This window comes from Rhinopithecus roxellana, chromosome 13 (assembly GCF_007565055.1).
Source record: "Rhinopithecus roxellana isolate Shanxi Qingling chromosome 13, ASM756505v1, whole genome shotgun sequence".
In the NCBI taxonomy this organism is placed as follows: domain Eukaryota; kingdom Metazoa; phylum Chordata; class Mammalia; order Primates; family Cercopithecidae; genus Rhinopithecus; species Rhinopithecus roxellana.
This window is the reverse complement of record NC_044561.1, coordinates 84,660,434-84,680,168: the sequence shown is the minus strand read 5'-3', so window position 1 is coordinate 84,680,168 and position 19,735 is coordinate 84,660,434. Positions and strand designations below refer to the sequence as shown.

At 43.1% G+C, this 19,735-nt stretch overlaps 2 protein-coding genes across 6 annotated transcripts in view; both read left to right on the top strand.

The window, feature by feature from the left end:
- SEC23B (SEC23 homolog B, coat complex II component) overlaps positions 1-7,132 on the top strand; it is a 51,679-nt gene extending 44,547 nt beyond the window's left edge. For 4 of the 5 annotated variants that reach the window (XM_010369850.2, XM_030914964.1, XM_030914966.1 and 1 more), the window contains one exon: positions 6,655-7,132. In XM_010369850.2, coding sequence (XP_010368152.1) covers positions 6,655-6,744 — 90 coding nt within the window. In that variant the 3' untranslated portion in view covers positions 6,745-7,132. The remainder of the gene's footprint in view (positions 1-6,654) is intronic. The other variant, XM_030914965.1, reaches the window with a different exon arrangement.
- Positions 7,133-14,334: 7,202 nt separating this feature from the next.
- SMIM26 (small integral membrane protein 26) lies at positions 14,335-16,643 on the top strand. The gene is made up of 2 exons (XM_030913932.1): positions 14,335-14,515; positions 16,316-16,643. Exons 1-2 carry the CDS (start codon positions 14,398-14,400, stop codon positions 16,483-16,485), a joined length of 288 nt encoding a protein of 95 aa, XP_030769792.1. The 5' UTR covers positions 14,335-14,397; the 3' UTR covers positions 16,486-16,643.
- Positions 16,644-19,735: the final 3,092 nt, after the last annotated feature.

Here is a 19,735-nt window from a genome sequence, read left to right as displayed (position 1 = left end):
TAATGAAATAATTATACAACTCACCATAATGTAGAATCAGTGGGAGCCCTGAGCTTGTTTTCCTGCAGCTAGATGGTCCCAGCTGGGGGTGACGAGAGACAATGACAGATCATCAGGCATTAGATTCTCATAAGGAGCACGCAACCTAGATCCCTCACATGCGTTGTTCACAATAGGGTTTGCACTCATATTAGAATCTATACTGCTACTGATCTGATGGGAGGTGGAACTTAGGTGGTAATGCGAGTGATGGGGAGCAGCTGTACATACAAATGAAGCTTCACTCACCTGCTGCTTACCTGGTGTGTGGTCTGGTTCCTAAAAGGCCATGGACCAGTACTGTCCGTGGCCTGCAGTTGGGGACCCCGATTTAAAGTATATGGGAGGGTATGCATAGGTTATATGCAAATGCTACACCATTTTATATTAGGGACTTGAGCATTTGTGGATTTGGGGATCCACAGGAGGTCACAGAACCATACCCCCCACAGACTGAGGGATGGCTGTATATAGAAATACAATTGACTTTGGTATGTTTAGCTTGTATTCCGTGACCTTCCTGAGTCACTTAGAACTCTTAGGAGTTTTTTTGTAAATTTCTCGGAAATTTCTTTTTTTTTTTGAGATGGAGTCTGGCTCTGTTGCCCAGGCTGGAGTGCAGTGGCTGGATCTCAGCTCACTGCAAGCTCCGCCTCCCGGGTTTACGCCATTCTCCTGCCTCAGCCTCCCGAGTAGCTGGGACTACAGGCACCCGCCACCTCGCCCGGCTAGTTTTTTGCATTTTTTAGTAGAGACGGGGTTTCACCGTGTTAGCCAGGATGGTCTCGATCTCCTGACCTCGTGATCTGCCTGTCTCGGCCTCCCAAAGTGCTGGGATTACAGGCTTGAGCCACCGCGCCCATCCGGAAATTTGTACTTAGACAATCATGTCATCTGCAAGCCAGGGACAGTTTTATTTCTCCTTTTCAATCTGAATTACTTTTACTTTATTTTCTTGGCCTACTGCACTGATGGTTACTTCTAGCACTACATTGCATAAGAATGGCGAGACTGGACACCCTTGCCTAGTTCCCTGCTTTGGGGAAAAGCATTCAGTCTTCCACCATTAAGGACAATAGGAGTTGTGGGCTTTTTGTAGCTCTTTTATCAAGTTGAGGAAGATCCCCACTACTGCTATTTTTCTGAGAGTTTTAAAATCATGAGTAAGTTTTTAATGTTGTCATGTTTTTTATGTACCCATTGGTATAATCATGTGTTTTTTTTGTTTGTTTGTTTGTTTTGTTTTTGTTTTTTTTTTGAGAAGGCGTGTCTCGCTCCATTGCCCAGGCTGGAGTGAAGTGGTGGGATCTCGGCTTACTGCAACCTCTGTCTCCCGGGTTCAAGCAATTCTCCTGCCTTAGCCTCCCAAGTAGCTGGGACTACAGGCACTTGCCACCACACCTGGCTAATTCTTTTGTATTTTTAGTAGAGATGGGGTTTCACCATGTTAGCCAGGATGGTCTCGATCTCCTGATGTTGTGATTCACCCGCCTCAGCCTCCCAAAGTGCTGGGATTACAGGCGTGAGCCACTGCACCCGGCCAATCATGGGATTTTTTTCGTAAGCCTTTTAATATGGTGAATTGCGTTGATTCTTTGAATATTAAACCAGACTTCCATTCCTGGAATAAACCTCACTCCTAGTGTATAATTATTTGTATATATGGCTGAATTCTATTGGTTAATATTTTTTCGAGAATTTTTGCATCTATATTTATGAGGAATATTGGTCTGTAGTTTTCATTTTTTTCTCCTGTTTTTGTTTGGTTTGGTATCAGGATAATACTAGCTTTATAAAATGAATTGGGAAGTATTTCCTTCTCTCCAATTTCTGGGGAATATTGTGTCGAATTGGGGATTCTTCGAACATTTGGTTGATTTCTCTATGAAGCCATCTGGGCCTAGAGATTTCTTTTCTGAGAGTTTTTAGATTACTAATTCAACTTCCTTAATAGTTATAGGGCTCTTCAAATTATTGATTTCATATTGGATGAGTTATGGCAGTTGTGTTTTTTGAGGAATTTTTCCATTTTGTTTACACTATCAAACTTACACGTATAAAGTTGCTTGTAGGATTCCCTGATTATCCTTTAGATGTCCGTAGAGTCTGCAGTGATACCCGTTTTATACCTGATATTGATAAATTTATGTCATCTCTGTTTTTTCTTTTCTTTGTCAGTCTTGCTAGAGTTTGGTAATTTTATTGATCTTCTCAAGGAATCAGCTCTTCATTTCATTGACTTTATTATTTTTTTATTTTCAATTTCATTGGTTACTGCTCTAGTCATTATTATTTCCTCTCTCCTGTTTGCAATAGGTTTTTAAAAACTCTTCCGGCTGGGTGTGGTGGCTCACACCTATAATCCCAGCACTTTGGGAGGCGAAGGTAGGCAGATCACAAGGTCAGGAGTTCGAGACCAGCCTAGCCAACACAGTGAAACCCTGTCTCTACTGAAAATACAAAAATTAGCTGGCATGCTGGCACGTGCCTGTAGTCCCAGCTACTCGGGTGGCTGAGGCAGGAGAATTGCCTGAACCCAGGAGGCGGAGGTTGCAGTAAGCCGAGATCGTGCCACTGCACTCCAGCCTGGGCGACAGAGCAAGACTCTATCTTGAAAAACAAAAGAAGTGAATTTATTATAGACAGTGTATAGTTGGGTCATGGTTTTTAATGCAGTCTGCTGAGCTCTCTTACTTGGTATATTTAGACCATTTATATATAAAATGTAATTAATGATAGGGCTTAAGTGTGCCATTTTATTTTTTGTTTTCTGCTTTTCTTTTTTCATTCCGTTTTGTATACTTTTTTCCTGCCTTCCTTGTGTGTACTTTTTTCCTGTCTTCCCATGAGTTACTTGAACATGTTTTAGGATTCCCTTCTGACTTGTTTGTAATGTTTTTGAGTGTATCTCATTATTTAGCTTTTTTAAGTGGTTGCTCCTGAGTGCCCTAGGTTTTTTTTATTTTAATTAAGATGAGGTCTTGCTATGTTGCCTAGGCTGGTCCTAAACTCCTGAGGTCAAGCGATCCTCCCACCTCAGCCTCCCAAAGTGCTGGGATTATAGGCATGAGCCACCACACCTGGTCAGACCCTAGGTATTACATCATATATGCATAACTTATCACAGTCTATTGGTGTTTTTTATCAGTTCAAGTGAAGTCTAGAGACCTTACCTCCCTCTTCCATCACTTTCCTCTCCCCCATCAGTAATATAATTATGTTAAATATTTCCTCTGCATACATTTAGTATCACATCAGACAATGTTATAATTTTTGTTTCAAGCATCAAACGTAATTGATAAGTCTTAAAAAGGAAAACCTATTATATTTCTCTCTATGGTTGCTTTTATTGTTTTCTTTATTTTTAAAGATCTTTTAGCCATTATTTTTTCTTTTTTCTTTTTTTTTTTGTTTGTTTTTTTGAGACGGAGTTTTGTACTTGTTGCCCAGGCTGGAGTGATGGGATCTCAGCTCACCGCAACCTCCGCCTCCGGGTTCAAGCAATTCTCCTGCCTCAGCCTCCCGAGTAGCTGGGATTACAGGCGTGCACCACCACGCCTGGCTAATTTTGTATTTTTAGTAGAGACAGGGTTTCTCCTTGTTGGTCAGGCTGGTCTCGAACTCCTGACCTCAGGTGATCCGCCTGCCTCAGCCTCCCAAAGTGCTGGGATTACAGGCGTGAGCCACCACGCCCAGCCTACCTTTAGCCATTCTTTTTAGCATAGGTCTGCTGGTGATAGATTTTTAGTTTTCTTTTATTTTAGAATATCTTGATACCCCTTTCATTTCTGAAGAATATTTTCTCTGCGTATAGGATTCTAACAGCTCTTTAAGCAGCTGAAAAATATTATGCCGCTTCCTCTGGCCTTTATGGTTTCTTATGAAAAGTTCACTGTCAGTCTCAGTGTTTTCCCCGGTAGAGAAGGTGTCATTTTCCTCTGGCTGCTTCCAGTAGTCTTTTTCTGTTGTTAGTTTTCAGGGTGGATGGGCAGGGGCAGAGAAGAAAGTGTAATTACATGTCTTGGCATGGATTTCTGTGGGTTTATCCTGTTTTGGTTTACTCAGCTTTTTGCTTCTGTAGGTTTGTATCTCTTGCCAAATAGGAAACTTTTCGGTCATTATTTCTTTTTTTTTTTTTTGAGACGGAGTCTCGCTCTGTTGCCAGGGCTGGAGTGCAGTGGCCGATCTCAGCTCACTGCAAGCTCCGCCTCCCAGGTTTACGCCATTCTCCTGCCTCAGCCTCCGGAGTAGCTGGGACTACAGGCGCCCGCCATGTCGCCCGGCTAGTTTTTCGTTTTTTTTAGTAGAGACGGGGTTTCACCGTGTTAGCCAGGATGGTCTTGATCTCCTGACCTCATGATCCGCCCATCTGGGCCTCCCAAAGTGCTGGGATTACAGGCTTGAGCCACCGCGCCCGGCCGGTCATTATTTCTTTGAATGTCTTTTCACCTGCTCTCTTTTCTTTCTTTTTTTGACATCCGGTGACATGAATGTTAGATCTGTTGCAGTACCCCAGGTACTACATTCCATGTATTTTCTTTCTTTTGTTCATTTGGGTAACTTCTATTATTTTGTCTTCCAGTTTGTTGATTCTTTTTTCTGTTCCTTTTCTGCATTGAACCTATGTGCTGAGCTCTTTGTTTGTCACTGTATTTTTCACTTAGAAAATTTTCTTTTGGTTCTCCATGTCTTCCACTTCTTTCCTGGGACCTTGTTGTTTCCTTGCTAAGGCTTCCAATTTTTTCATTTGTTTCAAGTGTGTTTGTAATTGCTTATGAAGCATTTTTATCATGGCTATTTTAAAATCTTTGTCAGGTGATTTTAACATTGTTGTCAACTTAGTGTTAACACCTGTCAATTGTCTTTTTATTACATTTGGAGGTCTTGGTAATCACTTTGTGTAAGTGATTTTTTTAATTGAAACTTGGACACTTGAGTGTTTGTATGAGACCCTGGATCTTATTTAAACCTGCTACTTTTCACTGATTTTTTCTTACACTACTCTGACAGGGAAGGTGGTGGTGGGGGTGTGGGGGGTGCTGGTGGGCTCCATTACTGCCAGGTGGAGGTGGAGAAGTCCAGGTTTTCCATTGGCCTCTGTTGACACCTGGGGGCGCCTAGTGATATCTTGTTACTGCTTAGTGGGAATGGGAGTTCCAGCTCCACCATAGCCTCCAATGACACCGCTGTGGAGATGGCCTTGTTACACTTGGGTGATGGTAAAAGTCCTGACCCTCCACCAGGCCTCTGATGCCACCCCAGTAGGCAGGGGGAGGGACATGTATTTTTGCCAGGTTGGGGTGGAAGTCCAGGCTCCCCACATGACCTCTACTGACACCACAGGGGTAGGATAATTTCTTAGTTGGCCATTGGGGATGAACTTCCTGGTTCCATACTTAGCCTTCTCTGCCACCATCTTGGTGGGAGTGTTGGGGCGCCTTGTTACTGCCTTGTGAGGGTAGAAATTTTAGCTGCCCACCCAGCCTTTGCTGGTTCAGGTGGGTCAGGGCCACGGTTTTTCCTCTCAGTTTTGCCCAGAGTACAGGGGTTATTATCTAAGATTGTTCTGTCTTGCTAGGCTGCTTTAGTCCTTTGGCTAGAGAAATTGGGTGCTTTTTGTTTTGTTTTGTTTTGTTTGAGTCTGCGCTCAGTGACAATTTGCCAGCTTCCTCAACTCCAAACTCGGAGTGTATGAGGCATAAGAAAGCCCGGGACTCGCTGCCGTGTTGTTGCTTGTGTCCCGAGGTCTTCAGTGTGTCTTCTGTCTTCTCTCCACCTTTAAACATCTTCTTAGGCTTGGTTTATATAAGATGCCCAAGGTTTTCAGTTGTACTTAGTGGGAGGAATAGAGAAAAGTATATCTTCTACTCCTTCTTCCTCGAAATCCTCTGAAAACATTTTGATTATGCTTACACTTTTCTAATTAGAACAGTACGGTTTCATTTTAAAAAATCAATTACGTTTTAAAAAATAAGAAAATTTAAATTACCTAGAATCATTTTCTAAAGAGTTATTATTTCCAGCTTTTTTCTACATAATATAAAGTGTATTATTGTGTGTGTGTGTGTGTATATATATATATATTTTCTAATGTCTTTACAAAATTGGAATCTTACTACAAATTGAGGTTTCTATTCAATTTTTTCCCATAACATTAATAAAATTATAAGCTTTTTCTGATATTCGAAGTATCCATCTGTTCAGTGGAGATGCCGGTTCACTTGTTCATGGGTACACCATTATCCAGCTTCTGTGGATAAGCAGAGCATTTAAGAGGAAGGGCAGGCATGTGGGCCTCCGTGAGCTCACATTGGTGGGGAGCTAGACCCTGGGTACTTTATCAGGACTGTGGAGAAGAGGGTAAAGTAGAAGTCCTGATGCTCAAAACTAGCAGGTGGTGGCGGCCTGATCTCGGCATACCAGGAAAGGATTTTGTGAGGAAACTGTGCTTTAGTCAAAAGAAGTCATTAGTGAGGCGGAGGATGGGGTGATGGGAGTACTCGTAGCAGAGGGGACAACACCTGTGAATGCTCTGAGGGCAGGTGCTTGACAGCTCATGAATTCTAACCAGCTTCTAAGATATCTGCCAACCTAATCTTTATCATTACATTTCAGGAAACTGGAGCACCCATCCTAACTGATGATGTTAGCCTGCAGGTGTTCATGGACCATTTGAAGAAGCTGGCTGTCTCCAGTGCCTGTTAAGCTGAGGATGCAACCAGGAAATTGAAGAGAACGGTGTCAGATCGTGTTCAAAATGTCTAGAAGGGCTTAATAACATTCCTGTTACTTTTCTAGCAGATTTTAACAAATAATCAAGGAAATTTTGTATGTAACTCTTTAGATTATAATTTATTTGTATTCCTGTCTTTGTCCTTTTTCTTGCACTATAAAACTATAAGGTCATAAATGTTTTGGTACTTGTAGATGTTTATGTGCTTTTTGTATCCTAACTTTTAGAATCTAAATAAAATCAGAGGTAATGTATTTTGGCAACTTGTTTAGGTGAGAATCTTAATGATCATAAAGGAAATAAATCTAGATGCAGAAAGTACTGGCTAAAATATTGCTAATACAAATGTGATTTCCTGAGGTCTCTGTGTGAGTGTGTATGTGTTTTAAGTGACTTCCTTAAGAGGTGTTTCCTGAACTTAATCCTTATAATTAAAGGAATACATATGCAGGATCAAAATGAAACAAATACCTTATCCTAAAGAGCTCATAACAAATAAGTTACCTCCACTCTATAAACTCAGACCTACTTTTTGAAGATAACTGCTTTTAACCTCTCCTTACAAGATTTTTGTTGTTGATGTATTTAATTTTAGCCCATATCTCAATTCCCATTTTCAAAGAATCAAGATATTAAGACCTTTCTCTCTACCCTCCAGCTATCACACCTGTAATCCCAATGCTTTAGGAGGCCAACGCAGGAGACTTACTTGAGGCCAAGAGTTTGAGACCAGCCTGGGCAACATAGCAAGACTGTCTCTACAAAAAATTTTAAAAGTTACTGGGCCATGGTGGTGTGTAACTGTAGTCCTAGCTACTTGGGAGGCTAAGGCAGGAAGATCGCTTGAGCCCAGGAGTTCAAGGTTGCAGGGAGCTCTGATTATGCCACTGCACTCCAGCCTGGGTGGGAGAGCAAGACCCTGTTTCAGAAAAAAAAGAAATTATATTCTGGCCTATTATCATATCTTTTGTCACTAAGTTGATTGTGAAAGCTGAAAGCTCCTAAGAAGCATTTACACAGTCATGATGATGTAAATATTGTTCAAGTCCAAGCCAGGTAGGATGCCATTTTTCTCTAGGGTGCTAGTGTCCCAGTCAGTCCCTATGCCACTTGGAGGAAAACATTCCGAAGGACAGAATCAGAGTTACTTTCTTACATTCCATCGTGCCATATGTTGGCTTGCTCCCTATTTGGATTATGATTTCTTAGATTAGCTGTGGTTTTCCTCAGAATTTCTAAATTTTGTTTGCTTTTTGAGAGAAGAAATATTGTCTATTTACTAAGAAACTCTAGCTTATTCTACTGAATGAAGTCCATTTTTTTCTTCTTTGGAGGCCACTGATGTCCCCTTTTAACGGGGGCCAATCACTTTGACCTGCTGCTCAACTGTCATCCAGGAATTTCTTCTGTTTGGAATCTTGGGTTAGTTCCACTCTTCCCTTTATTCCATAAGGCATTTTGCAATTTCAGATGACTTTTACTAAAAGGAGTACTTGGGGAGAATTCACTGGCTCTCAGCATATCTGCAAATCTATTCTGTCTTCATACTTTACAGCTTTGCCAGGTAATATGGTTTGGATATTTGTCCCCTCCAAGTCTGTCATTGAAATGTAATCCTCAGGATTGGAGGTGGGGCCTGGTGGGAGGAGTTTGGGTCATACCAGTGGATCCTTCATGAATGGCTTGGTGCCATCCTCACAGAAATGAGAGAGTTCTTGTCCTGAGTTCAAACGAGGTACGATTGTTTAAAAGTGTCTTGGCTGGGCATGGTGGCTCATGCCTGTAATCCCAGCACTTAGGGAGGCCAAGGCGGGTGGATTACCTGAGGTCAGGAGATCGAGACCAGCCTGGCCAACATGGTGAAACCCTGTCTCTACTAAAAAATACAAAAATCAGCCGGGCGTGGTGGCGGGTGCCTATAATCCCAGCTACTCAGGAGGCCGACTCATGAGAATGGCTTGAACCCAGGAAGCAGAGGTTGCAATGAGCCGAGATCATGCCACCGCACTCCCTGGGGGACAAAGACTTTCTCAAAAATTTAAAACCTGTTACCTCCCCCACCTCTTCCTCTCGTTCTTGCCATGTGATACATTGGGCTACCTCTTCACCTTTTGCCCTGATTGTAAGCTTCCTGAGGGCTTCACCAGAAGCAGATGCTGGCACCATGCTTCCTGTACAGCCTACAGAACCATGAGCCATAAACATAAACCGTAAACCTCTTTTTAAAATAAATTACCCAGTCTCGGGTGTTCTGTTACAGAGATGCAAAAACAGACTAACCCACTGGCTCTAAAAGTATAGGCCCAAGATAATCTCAGATCTTTGGAGCCATTCTTTCATTAATTCAACAAATAACTATCCAGTACTTGTTGTCCATGGAGTAGTCTTCTAGGCATTGGGAATATTGCCAATAAAACAAAAATTCCTGTTTTCATAGGGCTTATGCATTAGTTAGGGAAGACCAACAGTAACAATATGAGAAGTAAATGATATGGCTGGGCGCAACGGCGTGCAGACCAGCCTGGCCAACATGGTGAAACCCTTTATTAAAAATACAAAAATTAGCTGGGCGTGGTGGTGCACACCTGTAATCCCAGCTACTTGGGAGGTTGAGGCAGGGACAGTTGTTTGAACCTAGGAGGCAGAGGTTGCAGTGAGATTGCGCCACTGCACTCCAGCCTGGGCAACAGAATGAGACTCCGTCTCTGTGGGGAAGGAAAAGAAAGATCAGACTGTTACTGTGTCTATATAGAAAGTAGACATAAGAGACTCCATTTTGTTCTGTATTTGAGATGCTGTTAATCTGTGACCCTACCCCCAACCTTGTCCTTGCAAGAGACGTGCTGTGGTGACTCAAGGTTTAACGGATTTTGGGCTGTGCAGGGTGTGCTTTGTTAAACAAGTGCCTGAAGGCAGCTTGCTGGTTAAAAGTCATCACCATTCTCTTAATCTCAAGTACCTAGGGACACGTACACTGCCAAAGGTCGCAGGGACCTCTGCCTAGGAAAGCTAGGTATTGTCCAAGGTTTCTCCCCATGTGATAGTCTGAAATATGGCCTCGTGGGAAGGGAAAGACCTGATCATCCCCCAGCCTGACACCCGTGAAGGGTCTGTGCTGAGGAGGACTAGTGTAAAAGGAAAGAAGGCCTCTTGGCAGTTGAGATAGAGAAAAGCATCTGTCTCCTGCCCGTCCCTGGGCAATGGAACATCTCGGTGTAAAACCCAATTGTGTGTTCTGTTTACTGAGAAAGGAGAAACCCGCCTTAGGGCGAAAGGTAGGACTTGCTAGCGCAATGCTGCTCTTTATGCACTAAAAAGGTTTATGGAGATGTTTGCATATGCATATCAAGGCACAGCACTTTTCCTTAAACTTATGTCACAGAGATCTTTATTCATATGTCTTTCTGCTGACCTTCTCCCTATGATGATCCAATTATCCTGCCACTTCCCTTTTTCTAAGATGGTAAAGATAATGATCAATAAATACTGAGGGAACTCAGAGACTGGTGCTGGCGTGGGTCCTCTGTATGCTGAGCGCAGGTCCCCTGGGCCCACTTTTTCTTTCTCTATACTTTGTCTCTGCATCTCATTTCTTTTCTCAAGTCTCTTGTTCCACCTAATGAGAAACGCCCACAGGTGTGGAGGGGCAGGCCACCCCTTCACGTCTCAAAAAACCAAAAAAACCAAACAAAAAAAATGAAGTAAATGATACATTAGAAGGTAATGAGTGCTATGTAGAAAATGAAGCTGGAAGTTCCTATTAATTGGATGTTGGACCAGCTGGATTTATTCCAATATTCTATCTTTTGAATTTGTATTCGAATACAAGTTATTGTATTTCTTTTTGTCTCTGCCCTATATTCTAGCAGAATTCTAGCAGAGTTTCCTATCTTAAAATGTTGAACATTGGCCAGGCATGGTGGCTCACGCCTGTAATCCCAGCACTTTGGGAGGCCAAGGCAGGCGGATCACTTGAGGTCAGGAGTTCAAAACCAGCCTGGCCAACATGGTGAAACCCCATCTCTACTGAAAATACAGAAAAATTAGCCATGAGTGGTGATGGGCGCCTGTAATCCCAGCTACTTGGGAGGCTGAGGCAGGAGAATCGCTTGAACCAGGGAGGTGGAGGTTGCAGTGAGCACACCACTGTACTCCAGCCTGGGTGACAGAGGGAGACTCCATTTAAAAAAAAAAAGAAAAAAAAAGTTGAACATTTACATTTTAAATTCCTAGAGCTTTTATTTTCTGTGCTTTTTCCAAGAATATTTTTAGTTTTAGATGTAATTTTTAACACATCATATAGAAGAATACATAAAGCTGTCTGTACAGATTGAGGCCAAAACATCCTTCTTCAGCTTTTCTGTTTCAAATGAACACAAAAAAGAGTGTATGATGGACCCAGCTAACTCTGGGGTTCTCTCAAGTGTCAGTGAGGTAAGGAACTGAGGGAACAGCATGATATGACATGGCCATGCAGGTCCCACCTTGGGGTACCAGTGACTTTTTCCACAGAATGTAGGGAGTGGTGGGGTGATAGTGCTGTGTGGAAAACACCCATCGTGAGAAGGGGTCACTGAGCCCAGTATGCCCAGTGAGGACTCTGAACTCCATCTTTTTATTAATTGTTACTTTTTGTGGGTATTGAACTCCATCTTGAAGGTAAGGCAAGCCTCTGACTTATCTTAGGCAGAGGGTGAAATGATAATTTAAGGTTTGAAACACACTCCAGAGGGGGAAGGATGAGAGGAGACTAATCCAGGCGAGAAATGAGGCCTAAACAGAGACGGTATTTAGACAGAGGTGACAGATAGGATGTCAGGTGAGATGATTCCAAGTTTCTGGCTTGGGAAATTTCTCAATCACTCTCTGAATTAGGGAAGAGAAAGGGAAGGTTTGTTTCCTGTTGGGAGTGGCACTGATAAATTCAATTCTGAACATTTTTTTTAGCTTCAGGAGCTTGTGGAATATGCAGCCAAGGATGCATAGCAGGTTGGCAGTAACATGAATTTGCTTTCAGAGAATCTGGAGTAGATTTGAGAGTTATTAACAAATAAAACAGGTATCATGAGTAAGGCTGATGAGAAGGATGAGAAGAGATGCAAGCTTGAAACAATACCAATTTTTCTGTTTTGTCTACAATTACTGAGCTATAGTTCACATATAATAAACTGCACCCATTTAAACCATACAATTGGATAAATCTTGACAAACCACCACACTAATCAACATACAGAACATTGCCATCACCTCTCCAAGTCTCCTCAGACCCCTTTTAGTCCTTCTCTTTCTCCACACCCTTACTTCAGACAACTACTGATCAGCTTTCTCCCACTATAGTTTGCTCCCGAATAGCTGGGATTACTGGCGCCCGCCACCACACCGGGCTAATTTTGGTATTTTTAGTGGAGACGAGGTTTCACCATGTTGGCCAGGTTAGTCTCGAACTCCTGACTTCAGGTGATCCACCCACCTCGGCCTCCCAAAGTGCTGGGATTACAGGCGTGAGCCACTGCACCCAGCCGGTAGTTCCTTTTTATCGCCAAGTGGTATCCCACGTTTTGTTTAGCCATTAAGTCGATGGATATTGGGGTGGTTTCCATTTTTTCCTGTTAAGAATAAAACTATGAACATTCATGTACATGGCTGTGTGTAGACAAAGGTTTTCATTTCTCATGGATAACTAGAAATGGAATGCCTCCGTTATATGGTAGGCATATGTTCAACTTTTTAAAAACTAAGTTTTGCAAAGAGATTGTAACATTTTATGTTCCCATCAATAAGAGTTCCAATTGTTCCAAATCCTTACAGCTCTTGGCATTCTCAGTCTGATTTTAGCCACTCTAGTAGGTGTGTAATAGTCTCTTATTGTATTGTTTTAATGTCCATTTCTCTGATGACTAATGATGCTCCTGTGCTTATTGGTCATTTGTATATCTTCTTTTGTTCTATTCAAATTTATTGCCTGGTTTTTAGATGGGTTGTATTTTTATAACTGAATTGTAAAGGGTCCTCATATATTCTGGATCCAAGTCCTTCGTTAGATATGTTATTGTGAATATTTTATTCTGTGGCTTGGCTTTTCATTTTCTCATCTGTGACCTTCAAAGAACAAAAATGTCATTTTTTAAAAAAGTCCTATTTATCCATTTTTGCTTTATGTATATATATATAAACTGAGATGGGGTCTCACTATGATGGCCTTGCTGGTCTGGAACTCCTGGGTTCAAGCAATCCTCCCTGCTCTACCTCCCAAAGTGCTGGGGTTACAGGTATGAGCCACCCGGCCTGGGATGCCTTTTTTATTCTAAGAAATCTGTGCTTATTCCAAGATGGCAAACATATTCTTTTTTTTTCTTCTAGGCTTATATTAAATTATTTTAGCTTTTACATTTAAGTGAGCGATCCATTCAGAGTTAAGTTTTGTGGATATATATTACTGTAGGGCAGAACATCAGTTTTTAAAGGGTGGGCAAGATGAAAAGAACCCTGAAGGATACCAGGAAAAGGATGTTTTTGAAGCCATGAAAGGTGCAGGTGGGGTCAGTGGTGGCAAATGCTTCCGAAACCAAGTTTGAGTATGGCTGAAAAGTACTTAATGTCAATTTACCGAGCCTGCCTTGTGCCAAGCACATCACACTTGCTCTTAAGTTGTTCAGGGCCAGGCGCGGTGGCTCAAGCCTGTAATCCCAGCACTTTGGGAGGCCGAGATGGGCGGATCACGAGGTCAGGAGATCGAGACCATCCTGGCTATCATGGTGAAACCCCGTCTCTACTAAAAAATACAAAAAAAAAAGCTAGCCGGCGTGGTAGCGGGCGCCTATAGTCCCAGCTACTCGGGAGGCTGAGGCAGGAGAATGGCGTAAACCCAGAAGGCGGAGCTTGCAGTGAGCTGAGATCCGGTCACTGCACTCCAGCCTGGGCGACAGAGCGAGACTGTCTCAAAAAAAAAAAAAAAAAGTTGTTCAGTCTATTGAGGGCATCTTGCCTTTAAAAAATGTATGAATAAGACAAAAGCTGGAGCTGGACGGAGTCGAAGGAGATTTTTTGAGACATGGGCACGTTTGTATGAATGACAAACGTCAGTAATGAAGATGGGGGAGGGCTTAGGGTGTCAATGAGGCGAAAGGCCCCTAAGGCAGGAAAAAATAAGACCCAGAGCCTAGCGCAGGGGTTAGCTTTGGCCTGGAGGTATTTAAAGTTCACCCAGAGTTCCGGAAAGGAAAATGGGGGAAAAGAAGAGTTGCGGGGAGAGAGAGACAAGCGGTATCCCTGCAAATCTGAAAACTGGAAGAGGAATTGGAAGTAACCTTTTCAGATATCGTCTGGAGCCCACGAAGGCATTACAATTTTGCAAGTGAGAAGCTTCTCCTCTAAGAAGTTGTCACTTAGACCTCGTCACGTGGTAAGAAGTATCGCACGCCCACAGCTCTGCACCCGAAAGTCCGGACACCGGAGCAACTCTCCGGACCACAGGCCCCAAGATGCATCGGGGCAGAGCCGGAAGCGGACGCGGAAAACTGGCGGCTCCTTGATGGTTCCGGCGGCAGGGACGGCAGCGATTCCCTCGCCGGAAGTCCCGCCTCCGCCGTGGGCCTGCGAGAGTCGAGGCACTCGCCGGCGTAGGAATGTATGGAAGTGAGTTCACGGCCTGGTACCGGCGGATGTCGGTGGTCTACGGGATCGGCGTCTGGTCTGTGTTGGGCTCACTGCTTTACTACAGCCGGACAATGGCGAAGTCGTCAGGTAGGTCTCTTCGGCGGGGCCTGTCCCGGGACACACGGCCTTCAGTGGAGAGTTCCCCGGGGGTCGTGGAAACAACCTCCCTGTTCTGTAAACCCCAGGTTTATTCTCCAAAACTAATTGAAACGGGTGCTAACAGCCGTTTGTTACAATAGAATCTGCAAAGAACTAGACGCCAGGAATTATTAATACCTTGTAAATATTGTTACCTAAATCTTAGTCATTTACTGGATAGGGCCGTCACTATACTCAGAATTGGAGCAATCTGTGTAAAGTGCAAGGTGGATTTTCACAGACTCTGTCCGGTGATTTTTAAAGAATGATGCTTCAGTACTACTGTCCCTCATGATATATGGCGAGCAATTTCAGGACTTTTGGCAGTCAAGGCGTATTAAAATCTTCCAGTTACTAGGCAAAGGGAGGAAAGTTTCTCAGCTTTGAAAAATATGCTGGAAATGTATAGAGACATTAAGTTGATCAGTGTGGTTGCTAGGGGCTGAAGGGTTGGGGAGATGGGGAATGACTGCCAAAGGTATGGATTCCTTTTGTGGATGAAAATATTTTTAAATTGATTGTGGTGCTGGTTGCACAAATCCGAATGTACTAAAAAACATTAAATTGTATCTTTTAAGTGGGTTAATCGTATGATATGTTAATTATATCTCAGTAAAGTTCTTGTGTAAAAACTATGCTGAAGATTACATTTGGTGATGAAGCTATCAGTGGCCTGAAAGTACATGTGTCCAGCATTAGGCATTTAAAAACATTTTGGCCAGGTGCAGTGGCTCTCACCTGTAATCCCATAACTTTGGAAGGCCAAAGTGGCAGATTGCTTGAGCCCAGGGGTTGGGGACCAGTCTGGGCAACATAGGGAGACCCCCATCTCTACCCCCCAAAAAATTTTATATATAATATTTTATATTTCCTTTATATATAATACATGGTAAAATATTTTATATTTATATATATATAAAGTAAAAATATTTTAATGTCCATGTTTATGTTTTCTTTCGTTCGTTTTTTTTTTTTTTTTTTTGACAGGGTCTCACCCTGTCGCCTAGGCTGGAGTGCAGTGACATGATCTCAGCTCACCAAAACCTGCGTCTCCAGGCTCAAGCGATTCTCCTGCTTCATCCTCCCGAGTAGCTGGGGTTACAGGCGCAGGCCACTACTGCCCGGCGAATTTTTTTTTTTTTTTTTGAGACGGAGTCTAGCTCTGTCGCCCAGGCTAGAGTGCAGTGGTGCTATCTCCGCTCACTGCAACCTCCACCTCCCAGCTCAAGTAGTCCTCCTGCCTCATCCTCCCCAGTAGCTGGGATTACAGGCACATGCCACCACGCCTGGCTAATTTTCGTATTTTTAGTAGAGAAGGGGGTTTCACCAGGTTGGCGAGGCTGGTCTCAAACTCCTGACCTCAGGTGGTCCACCCGCCTCGGCCACCACAAAGGGTTGGGATTACAGGCGTGAGCCACCGCACCTGGCCTTCCCTTCCCTCCCCTCTTGTCCCCTCCCCTCTTGTCCCCTCCCCTCCCCTTCCCCTTTCCCTTTGCCTTCTCTTCCCTTTCCTTTTTCCTTCCTTCCTTCCTCCCTCCCTCCCTCCCTCCTTCCCTCCTTCCTTCCCTCCTTCCTCCCTTCCCTTCCTTCCCTTCCCTCCCTTCTTTCCCTTCCTTTTCATTCCTTTCTTCATTATTGGGGTTGGAGGGAGTGGACATAATTCTTATCTTAATTTCTAAGACTTTAGTGACTGCTTTCTAAGTCAATAATTCAGGTGTTCTTTTTTTTTTTCTCTTAATGGTGATAAAGTAAACCAAAAGGATGGCTTAACAACTGAAACACCCAGTGAACTATCTGAACGCCCAAAAGGATTTTATGTGGAAACAGTTGTCACATATAAAGAAGATTTTGTTCCAATTAGAGAAAAGATCCTCAACTATTGGAAATCGTGGACTGGTGGCCCTGGTGCAGAACCATGACTGGCTGCTGAATTCTGAAAACCAGGACTTGGTTCAACATTTAAATTTGATAGTTGCCTCGATTCCCCTTTTGTGTTTGTGAAGAGTGTATGTATTTAAAACTGCTGTAAAACATAATCACTAGTAATATGCAATAAATATTTTCTTGAAGGAATCTATCTGCATTTTCTTTTTCTTTTTGAGAGGGAGTCTCCCTCTGTCAACCAGGCTGGAGTGCAGTGGTGCCATCTCGGCTCACTGCAAGCTCTGCCTCCCGGGTTCACGCTATTCTTTTGCCCCAGTCTCCTGAGTAGCTGGGACTACAGGCATCCGCCACCACGCCCAGCTAATTTTTTGTATTTTTAGTAGAGACAGGGTTTCACCGAGTTAGCCAGGATGGTCTTAATCTCCTGACCTCGTGATCCACCCGCCTCGGCCTCCCGAAGTGCTGGGATTACAGGCGTGAGCCACCATACCTGGCCTACTATCTGCATTTTCAAGAGGTGTTCCTCTGTATTTGCATGAGTGAAAGACTGATGTGAAATTTCACATAAAGCTTCCATAAGCTTGATTTCTCGAAACTAGTTAAGGTAGATTTGTATTTCATGTTGCTATTAGGCACAGCTTTACTGGCCACTTTGAGGTTAGTTTCAGCAATCCCCACATTCAGTTTGGGATTCACAGTAGCCCTTTGGGTACCACTGCATACTAGCTAAGTATGATATAAATTAGATTGTAACTTCTGAATTAAATAGACTGGACCTATTATTTAGGACTGGTGCACATATCCGTCATTCCTTCGGCAGGTGTGGATTACTCACCAGCTGTGGCCAGTGCTATTCTAATGCTGAGAATGCAGTCAGAACGACATGGTTGATGCTGAACCAGTTTCCTCAGTGATCTCTTGGTTGCAGGCAACAAACATAAGCAAACTTAAATCAAAAGGGGGTGTTTACAAAAAATGTGTATTGGTAGCTCAAAATTAAAGCAGAGAGTATGGGCCAGGAGCGGTGGCTCACATCTGTAATCCCCACACTTTGCAAGGCCGAGGTGGGCGCATCACGAGGTCAAGAGATAAGGCCATCTTGACCAGCATGGTGAAACCCTGTCTCTATTAAAAATACAAAAATTAGCTGGGCATGGCACCATGTGCCTATAGTCCCAGCTACTTGGGCGGCTGAGGCAGGAGAATCGGTTGAACCTAGGAAGTGGAGGTTGCAGTGAGCCGAGATCACATCACTGCACTCCAGCCTGGTGACAGCAAGAGTCCATCTTAAAAAAAAAATGCAGAGAGTATGTTGAGGTCTTCAGAAGACCTGACACTGGGACCGAAATGCAGGCAGCCACTCACTGAGCCTGCCTGGGCTCTCGGCCTTGCTTTTCTTATTGCACACCAGCTGCTTTTCCCACCTTTCTGGCGTAATACAAGTATCCCAAGAAGATACTACCTCCCATGTGCAGTGCCAAAGTCTGACCAGCCTCTCCTCAACCCAGTGTTTGGCTTCCACCCTTGCAAGAGACTCGGTTCAGTTTTTATCAGACCCCTGCCTATGGATTATAGAGACTGCCTCAGTTAAGAATAAAGTGGCATTTGTTTCTCATTTAGGTAATGTTTTCCTGTTCATAGCTATCAGGACACTGTGAGTAGAGATGTGTGGTGGGACAGGAATTGGACATTTCAGGGTTCCTCTACAGTGCTATGACCTTCAGATCCTTATCTTGATTTCTCACTGGTGTCAGTTCCACCATATGGGTGGCCTGAGGAGTGCTGTGGTGCAGTCAGCCTTAGTGACAAGGATTCCAAAATCACAACAGCTCCAGATGCTGGCAGCAGACTCAACTTCCGAAGGGATATCAGGTCAAGCATGGATTCGTGCCAATTGGCTGTGTATTCCAGTGGACCATCTTGGTTGGCATCAAACTGATGAATGAGAAGCAGTGTGCGACAGTAAGACGGGGAAGGTGAGAAGCAAGTGAATCAGAAATATGGGAGAGATGGGAACTGTAGCATGAAACTTTTGGAAGACATTTCCTAACATGAGGGACTTCCAGAGAAACGAAGGGCAAGGGCTGAGGGGCTGTGGCACTTGGCAGGTGAGGGTTGTTAATAGAGCACACCTAGGATAAACAGCTGAACTTCTACTCTCACCTGGCAGTCTGTACCCAGGATCCGTACACTTGTGGGGCTTAAGGGGACATTTGGGCTAGCTTTCCTTGGGACCTGGCTGGGTTTCTTTGCTAGCTCTAATTTATTCTCTTATTTCAGCCTAGCATTCTCCTGAACTTAAGATCCATGTCCATCTAGCATTGCTGCTTGGGTGTTTAGCTACCTCAGCTTCGTTCATAACTTAAATTGCTGCCATCACCCACAATCCTGCTCTTCCTTCCGTTCTCTTTCTCAGAGAGTGCTCAGTTCCTCAAATTAGGAACATATCATTCTAGACTTCTCCCTCTTCTTGTTCCTTCTTCCTCCAGCCACCAGGTCCCATCATTTCTACTGCAGATATTCCACTCCATTCCCACCTCCCCATTTCCTTTAACCCTACCTTACTTAAATCCTCCGTCCTCGTTGCTTATGTAGCCTCAACTTCCTGTTGTCTCTGTCTCTACTTGGAGTCCCCTCCAATTGGTTTCTATAGTATTAGCCAGCATGACTTTTTTGAAATTAATTTTTATATTTTTAACAAAGCAGCAAATGCATTAAAAAGTTAAATAGTGATCAAAAGTTTGTAACCGAAAAAACAGTTCTTGCTTATCCCTCCTCGCTTTCAACTATTAGGTATATATATATATTTTTGGTATTTACGTCCACATTTCTAAATAATAAGCTTTTACTAATATCTTTAATTTATCAATCATATATGGGATTTATTAATCAGGATTTGATCCTCCTTTCCAACTGACTAACCAATAAAACTATTGCATATTTTTGATGAATCAATAATTGATAGTTACCCTGTTTAAACCATGCAAACATAGTTTGTTGATAAGCCAAGTAAGTAAGCTATAATTGTTTCTCATATAACTTTTCTTTCTGGAGTTAACTGCATTCTTTTTTTCATTTGCTTTGTTTACTTGATGTTTCTCTCTCATTCTTTCCACATCCTCTAACCTCACAATATAATTTTCCACACAAACCTTTCCAGTTTCTCTTTTCTCTTTTTAAATCTTGGAGCTCTTTGTCATCTTGCTACAATCTGGACTGATCACTCTAGTTCTGCTTCGCATACATTTTTCTTTGCTGTTTCCTTTGCCATCTTATAATGGATCT